Source organism: Trachemys scripta, chromosome 3, assembly GCF_013100865.1.
Source record: "Trachemys scripta elegans isolate TJP31775 chromosome 3, CAS_Tse_1.0, whole genome shotgun sequence".
Classification (NCBI taxonomy): Eukaryota; Metazoa; Chordata; order Testudines; family Emydidae; genus Trachemys; species Trachemys scripta.
The window spans coordinates 181940136-181961612 of record NC_048300.1 but is presented as its reverse complement, the minus strand read 5'-3'; the positions used below and the strand labels follow the sequence as shown (position 1 = coordinate 181961612).

The 21477-nt window shown below is 41.8% G+C and overlaps 1 protein-coding gene across 2 annotated transcripts in view; it reads left to right on the top strand.

The window, feature by feature from the left end:
• Positions 1 to 21477, top strand: part of WDR35 (WD repeat domain 35) — a 78868-nt gene that overhangs the window by 33783 nt on the left and 23608 nt on the right. For both annotated transcript variants that reach the window (XM_034766562.1, XM_034766563.1), the window contains 4 exons: positions 2454 to 2514; positions 10978 to 11122; positions 12763 to 12832; positions 15763 to 15816. In XM_034766562.1, coding sequence (XP_034622453.1) covers positions 2454 to 2514; positions 10978 to 11122; positions 12763 to 12832; positions 15763 to 15816 — 330 coding nt within the window. The remainder of the gene's footprint in view (positions 1 to 2453; positions 2515 to 10977; positions 11123 to 12762; positions 12833 to 15762; positions 15817 to 21477) is intronic.

Here is a 21477-nt window from a genome sequence, read left to right as displayed (position 1 = left end):
AAAGAATCATTTTAGTGCTAATTCAACTGATTGTACGGTAATAGTGTGCTGTGGTGTGTGCTGAAAATATGGTCCTATGGTACATGGCCAGAAACATCCAACTAAATTGAAGTCCAATTAACTGAGAGATTTTCCTGGACTGAACCTTTTAAAATCTGCAACTCTACTGGTGTGGGTGAAGACATTTGATCTTCTTTCTTGGAAATAAATAAGCAAAACCCTTTTATTTTTAACTGTTCAGGATTACAAATGTCTCTTATCTTTCAGTTTCTTCACCACTTCTCCTATTACTGGTAGGTCTGTATCTCCAATGCTGCCTTTACTACTAAGGGCTGGTCAACATTCAGTGACAGAAGTGGGCAAGCTTAACTTTCTGCTGCTGGATCATTAGAATTGCTCTGTGAAGCAATATATCATATCATGTATATACTAAGATTTTCTTTCTCTGTAGATTTAGTTAACTAGAATCATGACCTCAGGAGGAGAGTTTTGTGACAGATATTGTAGTGGGAGCTGATGAGACAAAAGGGCTAGTTCCAGCAACACTGCCTAGAGTGTATCACAGGGGAAGATGAGGAGGGATCATCAGCTGGACTTGAAGAGGAGACAGTGGTGTGGCTTGACAACCTGTTCTAACTCTCAGCCATTCTACTTTGCTCAGACCTAGTGTAATGAAACCTCTTCAATTCCAGCAGCACATTTCTCTCCTTGCCTTCCACTCCACTGTGCATCTTGGAAACTCTTGTCCCCTCAGCCTTCTTCTGATCTCATGACATAGAATCTTAGAAGTGCAGCAACAAGGACATGGTAGAGAAACTGAGAATAGATAAAATGTAGGAATAATTTGCCCCCCCTCCCCCCAAAATAGGGGGGTTAAAATCAAATAACAGGTGTGGCGTCTCAATTTTTGATCGTGAAGTCAAGGAATATCGTTGTATTTAATCGGAAATCTAAAATTCTGGCTTAAAATAACAAAGAACAATTATGAGAAAACCAGAGAAAAATAAATCATAAATTTTAACTACTGCTCTCTACTTACTGAGAGAATGAGGAGAGTGGATCACCTACTGAAAAGATCTTTTTTTTTTTTTTTTTTTTTTGATGCTCAGATATTTTATCTTTTTCTGAGCGACAGGCTTTTCGTATACCACATGCATTTTAAGTGCTATATTTGCCTTCTTATGTGCAAGTTACATGACTCAGTCAGCAAAGTGAAAGAACTGTGGAAAGCTAATTCTTTTCCATATCTTGGAGAGCAAGTATAGCAGCTCCTTGATGATCTCGGGCATAGAAATCCTGCTTTTAAACCTGGAGCTCCTGCAGCACGTGTTGCTGTCAGTTTTCATGTGTCTCATTTAATAGGCCCTCACTTTCCTATTCAATCATTGATATAAATGTTTCCATTCCAGGGTTTGAAAAATAAACACACCCCTGACAAATAGGTAGCATTCTCTGAGAATGGGGTCCAAGCTGCCATTTCGTTTGAGTCACATCTTCCTGAGTCTCTTGGCAGACTGATCCAGATCATCTGTTAATGTTCATAGCTTTTCCAAGCAGCAGAGTAAAAGTGGCAAGATTCTAGTCAGTTTTTCTGTAACTGCTGAGAATCCTGTGGTATTGGGAAGGTAGGTGGGTAAGGCCAAAACAAGAACTCTGCCTTCTAGCAGCTTACAGAGGTGTCAGATTGCAAATTTATCATATACCTGTTAACCTGATGCTGATACCCTCAGTGATTCCATCCTTTGAATGTCTACACTGCAAAGGAAGACCTGTGACTGGCCCATGCTAGCTGACTACGGCTGCCAGGGCTCAGGTTGGGTGGCTGCTTCATTTCAGTGTAGACTTGCAGGCTCGGACTGCAGTCCGAGCTCTGGGACTCTCCCACCTCTCAGCGTCCTAGAGCCCAGACTGCAGTCCAAACCTGGAAGTCTACACTGCAATGAAACAGCCCCACAGCCTGAGCCCCACGATCCTGGGGTGTCTAGTTGCAGTGTAAAGATAGCTTAAGAAATGTCTGACAGGACAGGACCCTTATAAGGAATCCCAGCACAGTACACCTTTTAAGACACTGGGGGTATGTTTATACTACCCACCGGATCGGCAGGCAGCGATCGATCCAGCGAGTGGGGCCTTTTGTTCTTTCATGCCATCTTTTGACTAGTAGATGCAATTCTTGATAGTATGTGGTTAATCATTTTTTCAAGCCCCGTTTCGTAGTTTGAGTCTCATGTAGAGGTAGGAGGTAAGAGTAGCATTATTCTCATTTTTGCACTGCATTTGTGTTTATGATGCCTTTGGTACTGTAGCTCTCCATGTTGCTGAACAGGATTGTGATCCCGTGAGATATACAGGTTATGAGCAGCATTTCACAAAAGGATGACCTTATACAGTATGTTAACTTTTCGACCTAAACAAACATAGTAGCACTGATGTTTGCTCTTATTTCCATACAGTACGTGCTGGTTCTCTGCAATTCTATTGGTACACCCCTCGATCCAAAATATATCGACATTGGTAAGCAAATACTAACAATGTTGTTCTGTTGCTTTTCCCACTTCTCAAATATCTTATAATGGTCATTTAAGCTACTGTGAAAAACTGTTCAATAGGACAACAATGTTTTGTTTCTACAAATCCTTCACTTTCCTGTGTCTTATCTACTATGATTCTATTATATCAGCCGCTATGCCTTCCTCTTAGATTTTAAATATAATGGGAGAGTAATCAATAGCAATTCAAGGTCACTGTGGAGTAAACTGTGATATGTATTAGGAACTGAGTATTAACACACTATTTTTTATTAATAAAGTAGTTGTAAATACTTTAGTTCTATAAACACACTTCTGTTGCTCATAAAAAAGGCTGAACCTACCCTGACTTCTCTGATTAATGCAACCTATTAACAATGGGAGCTTTTTTTAACTGGTACCATTTCTCCGTTTTTCAGTAGACATTTTTAATGACTTAAACTTTTTCCATTACAGCTACAGTAATGCTTCTATTATTAACAAATGCACATTTATAAAGAGTGAATCCTTTCTCAGATCTGTTAAAATAGTTTGACTCACCCTTTCACTAAAACATGTTGCAGCTTCCCAAATAACCTTTACTTTTAAAAACAATTTCTCTCATTACTTTAATGTCAACTACATCTGCAGGGTCATCTAAGGATAATATAGAATCATAGAATATCAGGGTTGGAAGGGACCTCAGGAGGTCATCTAATCGAACTCCCTGCTCAAAGCAGGACCAATCCCCAAACATATATGTGCCTCTTTGTAACATTAAGTATTTAAAAATAATTAAACATTAGAAAGTCAGGTTCATCTGATAGATGTGAACTTTCCCTGCTAGTTAGTTGGTTGAATTGCATTAAAAAAATATTCCAAATGGTTGGCAAATGCTATTAATCCTGCAGTCTTTACTCAGGCACAACTCCCAGTAAAGCCAGTGGGGTGTTTTGCCTCAGTAAGGACTGTCAATTGCACTAACAATCAGAGGGAAGCTTTGAGACAGATAAAAGAGAAAAATAAACTGACAAACTTCACAGTTTTTCAGTAAATAAGGCCCTGTTGTCCAATTCAGCATTCAATAGTTGTTACTGAAATGTGGCAGAGACATTCTAAATCCCCGTTTTCAGTTGTTCATATCTTGAGGAACTTTCATCTTTCAGGAGATGTTTTCCCATGCTTGCTCTCTGCCCCAGAATGATTGTTCAAAAAAAGTTTGAGCAAAAATATTCAGTAATTTTTGAATATGAGAGTACAAAATATCTCTGTATTATATATATATATATATAGAGAGAGAGAGAGAGAGAGAGAGCTGCTAAAGGGTTACTATATATATATATATATATAGTAACCCTTTAGCAGCTCTACAGCCACAATGGCTGGAAGTTGAAATTTGGCAGTAGTAAAGAAAAGGCAAAGTGTCTTATTTATTCAAGAGAACATTGGTTGTAATTTCACCATGTAATGAAGTTTTTAAAATAGCTTACTGAGCATGTGTGGCACTTTACTTTTTATGAGCTCATGAAGTGCAGAGTTAACGAAGGATTTGCTCTTCAAGCGCACATAGCTAATTTAGCTAGGTAGTGAAAGCATATTGAAACAGATTGCCCTAAAACTGGGAGGGGTTAATGAGTTTGAGTTGCTCATAAGTAAGGCTATGTTTTAGTCACGGGCATTTTTAGTAAAAGTCATGGACAGGTCACAGGCAGTAAACAAAAATTCATGGCCCATAACCTGTCCATGACTTTTACTATATACCCCTAACTAAAACTTGGGCGGGGGGGGGCGGGGGCCTGAAGCTGTTTGGGGGGTGCTCTGGGGGAGGTGGTCCAGGACTCCCGCTGGTGCTGGGGGTGGGGCCAGGCCATGGCATGTGGCCTGGGACCCCCACTGGTGCTGGGGAGGAGGGTTGGCAGGGCTGACAGGGGCTCCCTGCCTGACTCCGCATGTCCCTGGCTCCTAGGTGGTGGAGGGGCGAGGGGGCTCCACGCGCTGCTCCCGCCACAAGTGCCGTCTGCACAGCTCCCATTGGCCGGGAACCGCAGCCATTGGGAGCTGCAGGGGTGGGGCCTGTGGGTGCAGGCAACATGCAGAGCCCCTTGGCCCCTCCTCCACCTAAGAGCTGCAGGGCCATGCCAGTGGGAGCTCCACCATCCCGAGGTAAGCATCTCCCTGCACCTCCCAGCCCTCTGCCCCTAGCCCCCTCTCACACCCCCAAACTGCTTCTGCTGGCCCAGGGGCTGCCTGGGTCGGGCAGCCCGAGCCAGCACCAGCCACTGCAGAAGTCATGGAGGTCATGGAAAGTGATGGAATCTGTGACCTCCGTGACAGACTTGCAGCCTTATTCATAAAATTCTCAGAAGAAGAGGGGCTCTTTCCTGTGCACCTCTTGAGACCCTAATGTCAGATTCCCAGTCTGCTTGATGTATTTTTGGAAACTGCATCTTCAGATTCTGCAGAATATAGGCTTAATTTTTTAATGAAAATGTAACTTTTAGCCCTCCTGGTTGTGAAAAGGACTTTGTGATTGTAAATCAGTACATTGTTGTCTTCTGAGAGTCTGAAACAATGACTCTAAGAATCATGAATGTTGCCCCCATTAATCTTATTTGAGGTATTAATTCCAAAACTAAATATTTAATAGCTGACTATTTTATCAGGCGAAATAGGGGTAGGAGTGGTAGTTAAGTCCATAGGAGGAACTGGGAGTTGCTGCAGGTATGGCAATGAAGAGGGAAGAGAACTGAAGTGACACAAAGACAGGGAAGGAGGAGGAATACAGAGAAAAGAAGATGTGAAAGGAAGAAAAGCAAGATCCAGAAATATTTGTGATCCTAAAGGCAAGCTTATTTTCTCACTTAATGCTGCTGAACATAACTTAACATATAATATTGATACCTAAAAGTTCAGTTACTACATAAAAGTCCTATTCTGCCATTTTGTGAACTTCACATTGATGGCACTAAGAGATCAGTTGTGGATTGAGAACGTATTCCTAAATTTATGCCATAGATCATAATTAAAATTAAATTCATCCCTCTTTAAAGGATGTTTGACTCCTGAGTGAATGAAGTAGAATATTCTGATATTGTCCAGCCAATTAGTTCCTGATTATGTAATTTTGATGCACTATTCACAGTTATTACAAGCAGCAGTGCTTCAGAATCCTGGAGAGTGAATCCCCCTTTTGTGTTTTTCATCTTTTCTGTCTTTTTTTTTAAAAACGGCCTAAGAAATTCCATGCCACATACCTACACTGATGGACATGGAGGTTATGCAGTTAAGCATTTGAGTCGCAAGGAGCGAAAGTTAAATTTACATGTATACCTTCAACTCTTCTTGCAACCTTTCAGTTCACATTTTCTGACTTTTGAGTGCCTATCCATGCAACTGTTTAATGTAGAAGTTGTTTTGTATGGACTGTCTGTTTCAATTTAAGTCACAGTTTAAAATCCAGATAAACAAAAGCTGAAGATTGGGTTTCAGTATTTCTGTCCTCAGTCTGTCTTTTACAGACCTCTTTACAACTGCACATAAGAAAGGAAAAACAAAATCCCATTCTTAAATTCTCAGTCATTAAAAGAGAAAGAAACTCTACTAAACTGAGTATACTGCCCTGGATCCAGTCAGGCCTGAATTATAAAAGAGAGTTCAAGTAATTTGGAAAAGGCTTCTTTGCATTCTCTGTGCAATCTTTCCTATCCCTGTAATTTTCTATCCTCTCCTTGATGGTCCCTTAGTCTGTTGCATGGTAAGATGTTTTCTTTTATCAGCATTTAAACATTCTCTGACTTCTAAACAACAAATGAGAGGGAAAAAGTCTCAATTTCACTTCTATTTTTTCTTCATCTTTAGTGTCAGAAGACCTATATAATACATAAATTCACAATGTTCCCTGCTAATATCAATTCATCATTTATAAAAAAGCTAGGCATTAAATCCTTCAGCTTCATAGGAAGGCAAATACCTGCGGGTAGGACTATTTGCGTTCTTGAGTCTTGAAAGACTTCTGTAGCCTTGCTAGTTCAGACTTCACTGTCTATAGGAAGCACAGCCAAAGACACAACATTTTTTTTGTTTCATAGGCATCCTGTAAAATTCCTATTTAAGTTGGTCTGCCAGAGTTCTAGAAGGAGCTGAGGCTGGAAGTGAAAAAACAAGTATCTTTGAATGACACAGTTCTAGAACACAGTATTCTGGTTTTACCACCTGTTGTTTTGCTTGATTGTATCCTCTTAAAGATAGAACTGTCTGTTACAATTTTAAATATCATTCACCTCTCCACCATGGTAACAGCTTTTACTGAGCATGTATTATTGGATATCTATAAAATCAAACTCTTAATATATTTTATACCACGCCCTTAATTATGGTTAAAGTTTCATGATATCAGGAAGTAATTAGTCTTGATTCAGCAAGGTACTTAAGCACGTGTCTAACTACAGTATAAGCACATGAATAGCCCCATTGAAGTCGACTTGAATGGGAGGCTTTTATAAACTTTAAAGAGAGACATATATGTTTCCAATAAATTGTTTTAAAATTTCATTTGGATCAACTCTTTTAACAAATAAATATCCTCCTGCAGGGTTTGCAACCCAAACATTGCAGCTTTATAATGGTTCATTAAATTAACTGTTAGTAAAACTGACTACTCATAGTGCCAGTTGAGGAAGACACTTTTAATAATCTCAGGTATTACATGGAATGTAAGTAAGGAATTTGTTTTTTAAAAATTATTTCTAATGCAGTACCCTTATTTCAATTAAGATGATTCTTATTATTCTTACTGTCTTTTAACTGTACCTAGTGCCTATGGAAATGTTAAGTCTTTCTTTCTTTCTTGAATATTCCCACTTCAGATTGTTTTTTTATATACAATGACATAATGCTTCATTGAATTCAGTCCAAAAAGAAGTGATTTGTGTAGACAATTTTTTTTCAGTTTTTGCCATAATATCTTCAGATTTCCCAGCAGTATCTTTAGAATGGTATAAGAACAAAAGCTGTTCTTTCTAAGTTCCTTGTCTACCCACCTTAGTGTGTGTGCGTTCATGTGTGTGCAAGCATGTGTGTGTGGGTGAAAGGTAGTGAAACTCTTACAAGCTCTGCACACAAACTAAGCCCCACTCAGTCAAGATGCCAAAATGAGGCACCATTATTGGTAGATTATGCAGATGTTGAAAATATAATCACGCATGCTGGGCTTCTTGAGCTTGGTTCCCCCTTATTGTGAGTAGAATACACCCGGGGCTCTGCTGGGCTTCTCAGGGCATGTCTAAACTATGGGCCCTACAGTGGCACAGTTATAATGCTGCAGCTTGCCACTGTAGTGTTGTAATGTAGATGCTTTCTGCAGCAACGGAAGGGGTTTTTCCATCAATGTAGTTAATTCACCTCCTCGAGCAGCAGTAAGTAGGTCGATGGAGGGATTCTTCCGTTCACTGAGGGTTAGGTCGGCATAACTGTGGTGCTCTTGGGTGTGAATTTTTACACTTAAGTGTAGACCAGGACTACGGCTTCGCTCCCCCTCATTGGGACTCTGATGCCATGCTAGGTTCATGGGCTTTGGCTCCTTGATTGTAGAGAAATGAATGAGTGGTTGTATATGCTAAGCCCAGTCGCTGGTGGCAACACAATGTCACTCATAGTAAATTATGTAGATTTTTGTAATGTACTTGTTTAAGGGTGGATTTGATTTAAATCATGATTTAAATCACTAGTCAGGAAGACTCGATTTAATCATGGATTTCTACATAAAAGTGCATTCTTGTTGATTGTTATAACCTTAATACATATTCTTCACAACTCACAGATATGAGACCCAAACTGGGTCTCTTTTATGGCCTGCTGCCATTATAGGTTTTCCCTTCTAGTGAGAGAATGGTATGGTAGATCTCAAATCAATGAAGGCTACACTCAGAAAGACCTCAAGACTTCTGGAATATGCTGCTCAAGCAGTTTCACTTTTGTTTCTACTGCCTGTTCCTCCCTTCTCACATTTATCACAGAGCCTAGTAATAAAATTAGGGAGTTAGTGGCAGAGGAAGAAATTATTTGTTGTTTAAGAAGGGTAGGTAAGATTGTGTTTTTACTTGTGTTTTGAAATGAGAGGAAGAATTAATGAGGTGGATGAATAATAGAAGGCTGCTTTAGATAGCAGAATGTTTGGAAGGGAATGTCCTCATGTGAATAGTGATGAGATGAGTATGTGACAGTGCAGAGATTAAGATGCTGAGGGAGAGAAGAGAGACTGCAGGAAGTTCATGGAGGGCAATTTTGAGCCGGGTCCTGAAATTAATGGCGCAACAAATGCAGTTATCTGAATTCTTGGGATGATGTGTTTGACACTATTTAGTGTGTTGTCCTAAATCTAAAACTTCTGATTTGCAATGAAAGATACTTTTACTTCTCAGAAGTCAGAAAAATTAGGTCACTGTTTTATTTGTAAAGGATGAAAGCATTCTGATTGTTGTGAGATTTATAGCTGTGCACTAATTAGAAGAATAGAATGAACTCAATCCCCTGTGATTAGAGTTCAGTGAATAGTATGAGTGAATCTGGAGAAGTTGGACCTTTAGATGTAGGTAGAAACTGAGCTAATTGTTGAAATAGACATGTAAATGAATATATAAAATATAAATAGTTACATAAAATATATTTAAACAGTATATTTTAAAAATATCATTCAGATACCCCTAAGTATCAGCATCTGGCTTCCTAGGCCTACATTTACTCTTCTACAGTACTATACAGCCAGGAGCTACCTTGTATAATCCCCCTCAGACTCAGAAAGGTGAAAACTCATTCAGCCATTTTTTATCCATCTGTCTGCTTTAATATTGGTTCTGCTTGTGAAAGGCTTGTAGCTCCCTCCAGAGCTATGCACAAGTGTTATGCAATAGAAGAATTTGAATAATTTAATGCCAAAGAATTGGATTTTGAGTTCTCACTATGTTACCTGTGTGAATGAATCTTTCGTTCTAGCCTGAGATGTGGAATTTTTTGAATTTGATTTCTCATTTGGTTTGGGTATGGAGATCTCTCCTATATCCTCTGCAGTGAAGACCAATACAAAGAATTAATGTACCTTCTTCGCAGTGGCCTTGTCTTCCATGAGTTTTCCTTTAGCACCTCAATTGTCCTATGGCCCCTCTGACTGTTTGTCAGGCTTCCTGCTTATGATTTACTTAAAAACTATTTTGCTGTTAATTGTTGTATATTTAGCTAGATGCTGTTCAAATTCTTTCTTGGCCTGCCTTATTATATTTTTATACTTGATTTGCCAGTGTTTATGCTCCTTTCTATTTTCCTCATTTGGACTTGGCTTCCAATTTTTAAAGGATGCCTTTTTGCCTCTAGCCACCTCTTTTACTCTGCTGCTTATCCAGGGTGGCTATTTTGGTCCTCTTACTGTTTTTTTAAAATTTGGGGTATACATTTAGTTTGAGTCTCTGTTATGATATTTTTAAATAGTCTCCATGCAGTTTGCAAGCATTTCACCCCTGTGGCTGTTCTTTTAATTTCCATTTAAAAGACTTGTTGGTTGTAAAATTTAAAAGAAGGCAAATGCATGTTTTCCTTGGGCCAAATCATTAAGTCCACATTAATGAAGGAGGATTTCAGGATTTGGCCCTTTCATAATTAATTAAACAAATCTGTCATACATACAGCACTTTCAAGTCATGTGTTTTGCTCAAAATTCTAATTGTTTTCACCTAGTTGCAGTCAAGGAATCCTGCATAATGCTTTATCTTCTTTGGGCCATGCTATTTGCCACTTCAAATGTTTTCTTGACATGTGTATATATATAAATAGGTTGAATATATAATACAAATAGTTAATCCTAAATCAAGACCAGGATATTGATTTTATTGCATACACATCATTAGAGCTTTGCTTGATATCACTAGAATCTTATTACTGATCTGTAGCCTGATAGTTCATCCATTCAGTTTGTTGAACCACATTAAACCTCTCTGTGGACACTCTTCTTCAGAATTAACATGACTTTAATACAGTTTAATACATTTCCAAAGTGAATTAAACTAAACTAAACTGAATTAAGGACATACAATAAGTGTGTCCACACAGGGGTTTAATGAGATTTACCTAATCCACTTTAAAAGTTCATTTGGATTAGCTTTCCTGAGTGCGAGACTTTATGTGTTAAACTGTGTGTGCACAGGTATTAAGAAGTGGTAGGGAAGATTCAGTTGATTTAAGCTAACTTGATTGAGCTCACATGATTGAAAAACACCCTTCTTTTGCCTGTGTATATACAGCTACAGTGAAGTAACTCAGTAATGAATGAAATATACCGATATTCTGTAGTTATTTTTTCCATAGGACTAGAGAGATGCAATTCTGTCCACTTGAGCAAAATTTCACTTGTTTCCATTTGATTAATTTGGTCCATGTTTTAATTTGCCATTCTAATTTTATTACTGTTTGGGTTGTATTACAGGACCATTATTTGTTACAATGACCAAAACCCATGTGATAGCAGCTTCAAAAGAAGCATTTTATATCTGGCAATACCGTGTTGCCAAGAAGCTCACAGCAATGGAAATTAATCAGGTAGCACGGACTAGAAAAGAAGGCAGAGAGAGGTTTGTCTCAGTTTTTAGATGTATATATTTTTTTGCTTTACCACAACATGATTGTTAAGAGAGCCTTCCTGGAAATATCCACTCCTCTCCTCTCATCATTTTTATGACTTCAGTTTGCTGACTCATGAGCCTGTCTAAGTAAATGAATGAGAATGGTTTTTAATGCATAGTCGTTATCCAGAACTGCTTTTGGTTAGAGCATTTTCACAGTCTCCTCCTGCCTCTGTGACCTCCTGTTCAATGTCTCCTTTGGTGGCTCCTTCATCCTCTCCCACTCTCAGAGCTCCGTCTTTGGCTTCTTTTCTTCTTTACACACACTATCCCTAGGCAAGCTTATCCACTCCCATGACTGTTTCCATGTTGATGACATCCACAGCTACCTCTCTACTCCTAACCCAGAGGCAATGCATAAGGGAAGGTCACGTGACATCCCCCCACCCACGATTTTCTGCCAACAGCTAAATGTTCTGAGGGGACCCATCCAGAGGGGCCACTGCAGACTCTGCCCCATAGAGCAGTGAGGGTGGGCAAGGCCTCGGGATGCCCAGCAGCGAGCAGGCAGCAGCTCTCCCTGGCAGCGGCACTCTCCATGGGTCTGTGCAGTGCGGGGAGGGAGGAAGCAGTGGGGCAACTGGATGCGGGCTGAGCCTCTCCCCCCTCTCCCAGCCCTGCTACATGTGGCTGCTTCTTCCTCTCTCGCTGCTGGAGTCCCAGCGTTTCCTGCAGTCTGCTTTGCAGACCTCCACAGGGCGAACGCCACGGGCCTGTTTCCAGGGCAGAGGTCGCTCTCCCACTCCTATAGCAGGGGTTCTGCCCGGGGGAAACTGCTCCCCTCGCACTGTAGCAGGGCTTGCCCTACCTTCCATTAGCAACAGCCTGGCGCCCCCAGCCCAAGATGCTTGGCATTGCTGTTTGCCCCCCACCCCCAAATGTTCCTCTGTGCCCCCCCAGGGGAGCACACCTCACAGTTTGAAAACCTCTGTTCTAGATCCAGAGGTGATGCATGAGGTGATTACATGCCACCCCCCGAACCTTTAAATTGTGCCCCCCCCCCCCATCAACACTTACTTGTTGCCTCTTCCCTGACCTGGCTCACTGTAAACAAACTCATATCTCAGACTGTACAGTATGACTTTACTCCTGTATGGCCTGCCGTCATCTCAAACTCAATGTGTCAAAAGCTACACTCCTCATTTTTCTTCCAAAATGTTTCATTCCTGCTCCTGTCGCCATTATTGGCAATAGCTTCACTATTCTTCCTGTCTCTCAGACTCCCAACCTTGGTGTGATTTATTTTGTTTATTTTTTTTTTCCCCTTCACTGGATTCCATCCTCCTTCCACAACGATACTATTATTATCTCCACAGCATCCTCCAAATCCACCAACTCCTCTATTCCCACATTTCCATGTTAATCTTTGGTACTATATGTATAACAATAGTAATAACTCTGCTTTGAATTGACGTAAAGGGGCTAAAAGATATTACCTCACCCACCTTGTCTCTTTTAAAGGGACACTGCCAGAGCTTAAAAACTGGCTTGCTTTTAATCTTTCCCCAAATTGATGCACTTTTTTCAAGATTGCAGATAGTTGTTTTTCACCCCACTCTTCTCCTTTGAAACCCTACTCTTTTGCATAGGATTTATCACATTGATGATATCCCTTCTGGAGCTGCAGATGGAGTGCTCGATTACAGCAAGGCCATTCAAGTAAGTGACCCTTTTAACCAGTATATTATATATTATTGCTTACTTAATAATTGTGAGCATTACTCTGTTCAGATTAATACATTTTAAAATGTGTGTGGCCATTTTGTTTAAATTTCCTTGTATTCCCACCTCCTGCACATGTTGTTCCTCTCTTTCTACTGCTTATTATCATCATACGTTTATACAGTACCATGAATTTGACACAACATAGAAAAGGCATGGTGCCTACCCTAGAGAATTAGAAAGAAAGAAAACAAACATGATGCCCATGAGACATCAATAATTCAAAAATTTGCCAGCTGCTCTTTTAACTGCGCTATCAAGATGTACGCATGCTTACGCTGAATAACCTTGACATCTTTGTATAGTGTTTGTGTTCTTCCTCATCCCTGTTCTCCCTCCTTCACCTTTTATTACCCTTACTTGTTTCATCATGTCTAAAACAACAGTTGTGGGCTGTTCAAATCAGGGACTGTGTCATCTTATTTGCTCAGTAAATTTGGGAGCTATTATTAGTACTATTACTACTACATTTCCCATAGTTCAGGGTCATAATAAGCATCACTGTTTACGAGTGATGCTTGATAGTTTCTTCCCAGAGCAGCAGAACCCTGTGGCTGCTTGGTAACCCCCTTTGAGCTGCTTTCTTGTAGATTTACAGTAGGCAAGATGCACTTTCCTACTATTGATCCCCAACTGCCAGAGCAGTTCACCTGTGCCTTCTTAGACTGTAGGGGAAAGAAGTTATAAAGGAAGACAGGTGAAGTTACTTAGTAGACCAAATACAGAATACAGATGAAATTTTGAATTGACATGAACAAATAAAATAGCTGAGATTTGTCTCTTATTAAAGCAAAGCAACACATATTTTAAAACATTTTAAATTGAAGGCAGCTGTGTTTTAAATAAGAGAGAAATATTATTTATTGACTTACAAATAAAACACAGAAATGCTGCTATTTTCTTATAGGGCAAAATCACTGGCTTTTGTAAAACGGTGAGTGTTCTCTTCATAGAGATGTCACGTACAGTTCAGCCACTAATGGGAATTTCAAGTAGACTGGAGAATCTGCATTTTGGAAATAGTTTTATTTATTAAATGACTATGGTACACTGAGAGCCTCTCTGCCGTAGTGCATTGAATGGAAAGCTCTGCTTCCAGAGCAGATGTGTAAGTAGTGAAGCTCAATACTACTATCCTGAATGAACAGTAAATGAGACACTCTGAAATACAAATAAAGGCACCTTCAGGGCTCCATAAATAATATTACAAAACAGTGTAATGTGAAATAACCAAATACTAACTACTGAAGTAATGCAATACATTTTATGTTATTAAAATTAAGTGTGTTTTCTGTACCTCAGAGTAGCATGAAAATAGAGCAGTCTAATTGTTAAGCTAGAACAACAGCTCATACTAGTTTCATAACTAGGCATTCTGTGACCAAAACAAGGCTAAAAGGACCAAGTCACTGCCTCCTATGGGGAAAAACTCTTGAGAAGGGGAAGGTGTAAAGAAAACGTAAGAGAAACAAACCTTGTAGAACTTCCTAGAATTATGATTTTGGTGGGAGGGACTTGGGGCCATGGAGTAAATCTCAGGTCTCCTCTGTGGTGATGGATGCTGCCCTGCTTATCCCCTGCCTCCCCTCTTACCCGACTTATATTTAAACACAGGCTATAACCTACGCAGCATTGATGAATGTAAGAAGTGTGTCCAGTTTAGACATACCAAAACATAGGGGAAGGGAGTCTCACCACCATTGGCTTGGTCTTCCTTCAATTGCTCAGTAGCAATGGAGGGAACCCAGGGAGTGTGTCACCGTTCAGTGCAAATGCACCTGTATGTCCCCTCAGTGACCCAGTAAGGGCACCCACTCTCGGCTTCCATCTCCCCAGCTATTGCCTTTCTGGGTGGAACACACATCTCTCTCCCCTCTGACTGGGATATTTCCAGGCTGCACAGTTCCCTGCTGTCAATGTGTATTTCCCAGCACAGATGGGTTGCCCATGGACGCCTGCTTGCTTTCTCTTCAGAGGTGGTTAACAAGTGTAATTAGTACAGATATAAACTATCACACAGCACTTCCTCTGCAAGCCTACTTTACTCTTAAGGTAAAAAGCATTACAGCTTAAACATATTAAAAACAATAAAGAACCGACATGCATGCTATAAGCTTACCAGAATTAACCTCAACCCTAACATGGTTCTCTCAGGATGCAGTCCTTCCATCCCCCATCAAGTGTGATTCCTTAGTGGTCTAAAGTTCGTCACATCTTCAGCTCAGAACAAGCACGCTCATAACATATTTAGTTCACCCTTTATACAGTTCAAGGATCTTTGGTCAAGAGTTTCCTTCCAGAGATTGATTAATCTTGTCTTCCTGCTAAAGAAGTTCCATACAGTCTCACAATAGCACATAAATATTTGCAGTTTTAATACAGTGAACTTCAAAGATGTTAAACTTAATTCAATAAAGTTCATTCAGGATGTTGCAGGAAATAGTCAGCATCACAGGGAGATAATACTACTTCCAGCTGTATTGCCTCCTACCAAGATTTTTGTATGAGTCCTTCAAATAGGACTACACATGGGAGAACCTCCCACGTAATTTTTTTTATTATACTATTTAAGGGATGTTTGGAGTAAGAACAGTCTTTCATAAAGTCAGTAAATTAATTCCAGGTAAACTGAACATTTTCCTGGTAGTTTGAAGTAACTTTAAATCATTGATCTGTACCAAGCCCTTTCCAGGGAGTATCTCTGATGCATTTTGCCTTTCCTCGGTGGCAAAAACCTAAGTCCATTCCCAGCTTTTGGTCTTCTAGTTTGCAGTTAATTGTATTGTTGTTCTGCTACTGTTCTTTGTCAATGAATTCTTACTGAGGGGATTAAAACTGGTGTTCTGATGGCATTTATATGCTTTCAGGGAACAAGGGATCCAATCTGTGCAATAACCGCATCTGATAAGACACTAATTGTGGTAAGTGGCATAGTTTAAATAAGCTGACCTTAGGCAGTCACAAGTAAAGTTGGAAGAAACCTTCACAAGGGTTTGAATAAGTATTCAAACTTCTGAAACTTTTTCTGAACTGAGTTACTATCCCATGATCAAATTCTCCTTGCATTACTCACATGAATACTGTAGTGGCATTGATTTATATTGCGGCTATGCAGATGAGGAAAGAGAGCCAGTTTAGCTCCAACTTTGTAAACCTGGCTTGTGAACCAGAAATGAAAAGTGTCTTTCGGCCTCACCGTAGAGTGAATTTGACATCACTGACACGTTGTAAGCAAAACACATGTGACCTTGAAGGGACATTGAACACACACTTTCTCACATGCATGTGCTTTATACCGTGTAAAGAACAGATGTCTTCTCACTCTGCCCACCAGCTATGCTTCAAGCATGTATGCTCAGCGTTGAAAAAACATGCAGATTCATTGCCAAAGGCAAATGAGCCTATGCACCCCAATAGAATAGTGTATGCAGTATTATGATGTATTTATACATTGACAGACTGGCAAAATGGTGATGTTTTGGCTTTTTTTTTAAAAAATAGGCTCTGAGCTCAAATTTACTATTTTGTTCAGCCACACAAGGTATAACATAAATAAAACAATATTATATATAAACTATGCTGGAATGCAGAGGCTCAAGCCATCTTTTGAAAATTTTGTTTCTGAACAGTTTTTATCTAGACATTTTTTTAAAACGGACAAATTTTCAGAAAGTAGCATCTCATGTTGTACTTGTAATTTTGCACTTGTATGTGCAAATACTTCACTGCATGTGCAAGACTGAAGGCTGGGTTGAGTCTGGCTGAAGATGTGGCCCTATATTTTTGTCTTTAAACTTTTCAAAACTGAAGTGTCACTGGACGCTGGAAAAAATCTCATGGTGCATTAGTGTGTCTTGATTTGACCTTTTTAGTGTCTTCTGTATTGGATCCAAGACCTCTATGAGTATGGCCTCATTCTTGCTAGGGTAGTTTTCACTTTGGACAATCAGCCTTTGTCATAAGGAGCTATTCATATGATGCTCTAGATTTTTTGTCATCTACTTACAAAAGTAGTACGTGAGCATTGGCAAAGGAAAATGAAGTATTATATTGCTTTCCAAAGGGTCTGTCTCATAATAATCACTAAAGATGGGTTAAGAGAAAGGCATAGGGAATAAGGTATAGAAAGCCTTAGTATTTATTGTGGTGTTTTTGTGCACTTGGGATGAGGGATGGACTCCATGTCCCAGGAAGTCTTTTCCAGACCCTGAATCTTTGGGTATTTAAGTTAAAAGTGCACCTATTTACACATGTTGGTAGTTTTATATAAGACTATAGGTAATACCACATTTATATATTATATATATTAATCTTCCAAATTATAGATATGAGAATTATTATTGTTTTATTTAAGTCTCAACAATGTGCTTGGTACTGTACAAGACAAACTTCAAGAGAGTCTATGCCTACTGGTTTTATAATCCAGAAGACAGAGAGAGAGAGATGAGTCTTGTGGGAGTAGAGGGGAAAAAGGAAGGAATTATTCTAGATAATTTTCCATATTCTTAATCTGATGACTTTCGTATTATTTCCCTTTATTGGCCTCACAAAAGAAGTGGGTCTTTAAGAGGGATCTGAATGAGGAAAGTGTGGGAGTCCAGCATGCTGGGTTTGGAAGTTTGTTCAAAAGATGAGGGTATGTATGCCAAGAATGAATTGTGTGGCAACTTGAAGATGAGGAATTAAACTTCATATTGTGAGCAAGAGGAAGCCATTGGAGCAATTCAAAGAAGGGAGTGATGTGGTCTGATTGGGTGAGGAAAATAATTGTGGCTGATTTATATTTTGGATGTGATTGGAGTGACATATATAGCAGAAATTCAGAGGTTCTTCTTCGAGTGCTTGCTCATGTCCATTCCATTCTAGGTGTGTGTGCTTGCCACATGCACCGGTGCCGGAAGTTTTCCTCTCGGTGGTATCTGTAGGGGACTGGCTCTGGTGCCCTCTGGAATGGCACACATAAGCTGTGGTATAAGGGGTGCTGCCAGCTTCTCCCTTCCTCAGTTCCTTCTTACCGCCAGTGACAGTGCTGGAACTGCTCCTTGCCTCAGCAAGCATTGCATTACCCAGTAGTTTTCTTCTGCATAGTGTGTAAATAGTTGCTTAAGTGGTTCTTTTTTCCTCCCCGCTTGGGCCGCAATAACTATGAACTGGTGGATCTGTGGCAGTGGAGTACATCCTGCAGTTTATTTCTACCCCTCCGTCCCACCTCCCTTCCCTGTCCCTCTTTAGGGACCCTACTCATGAGCAGCTGCTCGGACAGGAGGTATAGGCCCTTCTACAAGTTGGGGCTGTGGAGGAAGTCCCTGCGCATCGAAGGGGAAAGGGGTTCTATTCCAGGTATTTTCTCATTCCAAAGGCCAAAGGTGGTCTCCACCCCATTCTGGACCTGCGGGACTGCAATAGATATCTCAACAAGTTGAAATTTCGCATGGTCTCACTGGCCTCCATCATCCCTTCCCTGGATCCGGGAAACTGGTATGTCGGCCTTGATTTGAAGGATACCTATTTTCATATATCAATATTCCAAGGGCACAGATGGTTTCTGCATTTCCTGATGGGGACCACTAATTACCAGTTTACAATGCTTCCCTTCGGCCTTGCAGCAGCACCAAGGGTGTTCACCAAATGCATGTTGGTGGTGGCCGCTTACCTCAGATGTCAGGGTATCTAGATCTACCCGTACCTCGACGACTGGTGCAGCGGGGCTGCCAGTAAGTCAAGCTCCCTGCCTGTGCTAGACTCTACTGACGCCCGGGCGTTTCTACCGCAGGACAGGTTCGACTCAATGTCAAAGCTAATTGCTGACCTCTTCATGCACCCGATCACCACATCCAGAGTCCGTCTCAGGCTTCTGGGCCACACGACAGCATGCATCTATGTGGTCCGCCACGCAAGGCTCAAAATGTGGCCCCTCCAGCTGTGGCTGGTACTCCCCATCCAGAGATCACCTGGACAAGGTTGTCGCGATCCCGTGCAGTGTACTCATCTCCCTAAAGTGGTGGTCCGACCCAAAAGGGGTGATGACAGGAATGCTGTTTGCGAATCCTCGGCCCGAGGTCTCTCTGATATCGGATGCCTCAGACCTCGGATGGGGGGCACATCTTGAGACAATGCAGACCCAGGGAATTTGGTCCCCAGAGGAGCATTCGCTGCACATAAACATCAAAGAGCTCAGGGCCATCCGCCTAACTTGCGGGGTCTTCCTCCCCCAGTTGTCGGGTCAAGCGGTACGAGTCCTGACAAACAACGTGACCTTCACGTTCTATGTGAACAGACAAGGGGAAGCATGATGGTCGGCTCTTTGTCAGGAAGCCATCCGTCTGGGATTTCTGTATCTAGCAGAGAATCCACATGGAGGCAGCGCATCTCCCTGGTGTTCACAACACGCTGGCCGACCGCCTCAGCAGGTCCTTTTGCTCTCACCACAAGTGGGAGTTCCATCCCGAGGTCACCTGGATGATCTTCTGCAGGTGGGGAGCTCCCCAAGTGGACCTGTTTGCCACCAAACAGAGCAAGAAATGTTGGCGTTTCTGCTCCCTGCAGGGTCTAGGCAAGGGCACCCTTTCAGACGCGTTTCTCCTGTCATGTGCGGGGGATCTGCTGTATGCTTTTCCACCGAGCCCTCTTATCAGCAGAGTTCTGTCAAAGATCAAGAGGGACAAGGCTCATGTCACCATGGTCGCCCCGGAGTGGCCTCACCAACACTGGTACCTAGTGTCGCAATAAAATTGCCCCCTCCCCCTCCAGGGTTCCCTGGGTAAGCACCAGCATTGTATATTGCTAATGCTTTGAGATGCACTGGAAAGAATTTCGGGGAGAGTAAAGGTGTAAGTGTGGAGTGAAAGAAGACTTCTTTGCAGGTTGTGAGAGTTCCAAAGGGGGAAGGAAGAAAGAAGGGAACAGGTTAACGCGAGCTCCAGCTAGGTCTGAAAATAAGACACTGACTCCAGCCCAAGGCCACGGCACACAACCGACTCTCGGCTGCCTGCCAAGAAGGACGGGTGCTTGAATTCCAACCCCGACCAGCTGTGAGAAAGGAGGAGTCAGCTAAACAGACCTGCAGGGGCTGCGAAAATAAGTGAAACAGCAAAGGCCAATGAGGGGAAAAACAGAGTCTCTCGTCCCTGAAGCCAGTGTGTTTTGGAAAAGCTGAGGACATCACAGAAAGCCGGTTTGGACTGGTACAAAAAGCACAAAAAACAAAAGTCCCTAAACATAACACCCCCAAAACTTAAAACCCTCCTAAAAAATAAAGCACGTCAAAAGTCAGCAGCAAACCCTAAACAGCCTGTGCACAGAACAAAACTCTCGTCCACCCTTCCCCTTCTTCTTACGTTACACCCAGGCTTGGCCAGCCTCGGGTCATGCATGTATAAGTATAAAAGTGGGGTTAGGGCATGGGCACTAACACTTTTTCCTTCCTCTAAGTAACACAAAAAGCACACTGCACTCACCACTCTTATGTCATTAATAAAGCTTTAAAACTTCGTTATTTGGTGTATTCCTTCATCTCCTCCCCTAACAATCCTGCGGCCTCAGCCTAATCACCTAACGCCCCAAAAAAATTAGTAACAAAAATCTGCCACATTAGCCATGGCCACTGCCTGAATGCCCGGATCTCCTGTTCCAGGATCACAGTCGGCTCCTGCACCCTAACCTCGCCCTGCTTCACCTCATGGCTTGTCTGCTGCATGGCTAAACCCTGAGAAGTAGGCCTGCTTCAGTCAGGTGCAGCAGATTCTCTTGGAAAGTAGGAAGCCGTCAACTAGAGCTAGCTAAATGGAAGCGGTTCTCCTGCTGGGCAGCGGAGCAGGGTATCTGTCCAACCCAGTCGTCTCTCCAATCCATCCTGCTCCAGGTGAAGAATCAGGGCCTCGCTTTCTCCTCCATCAAGGTCCACTTGGCGACCATATCGGCATTCCACCCGCATATATAAGGTCAGTCAGTGTTTTCTCATGACATGACGGTCAGGTTCCTGAAGGGCCTGGAAAGGCTCTTCCCACTAATCAGAGACCCGGTTCCCCAGTGGGATCTCAACCTGGTCCTCTTGAGGCTTACTGGCCCGCCCTTTGAGCATTTGGCCTGCTGCTCCCTCTCTCATCACTCATGGAAGGTGACTTTTCTGGTGGCCATTACCTCAGTGAGGAGAGTCTCGCTGAACTACAGGCCCTCACGTTGGAGCCACCATATATCGTCTTTTACAAAGACAAGGTACAACTGTGGCTCCATCCAGCCTTTCTGCCCACGGTGGTGTTCTCCTTCCACGTCAATCAAAACATCTTCCTCCCGGTGTTCTGCCCCAAGCCACACTCTAGCGAGGAGAGGTGGCTACACACGATGGATGTTGGACGTGCGCTGGCTTTCTATCTGGAGTGCACCAAACTGTTCCGCAGATTGACTCAGCTCTTCGTAGCAACAGCGGAAAGAATGAAAGGTGTCCTTTTAGAGGATCTCAGACTGGATCACCTCTTGCATCCGTACCTGCTATGAGCTGACTCAGGCCCAACCGCCGTCGATTGTGGAAGCCCACTCAACCAGAGCACAAGTGTCCTCAGTGGCCTTCCTAGCCCATGTCCCTA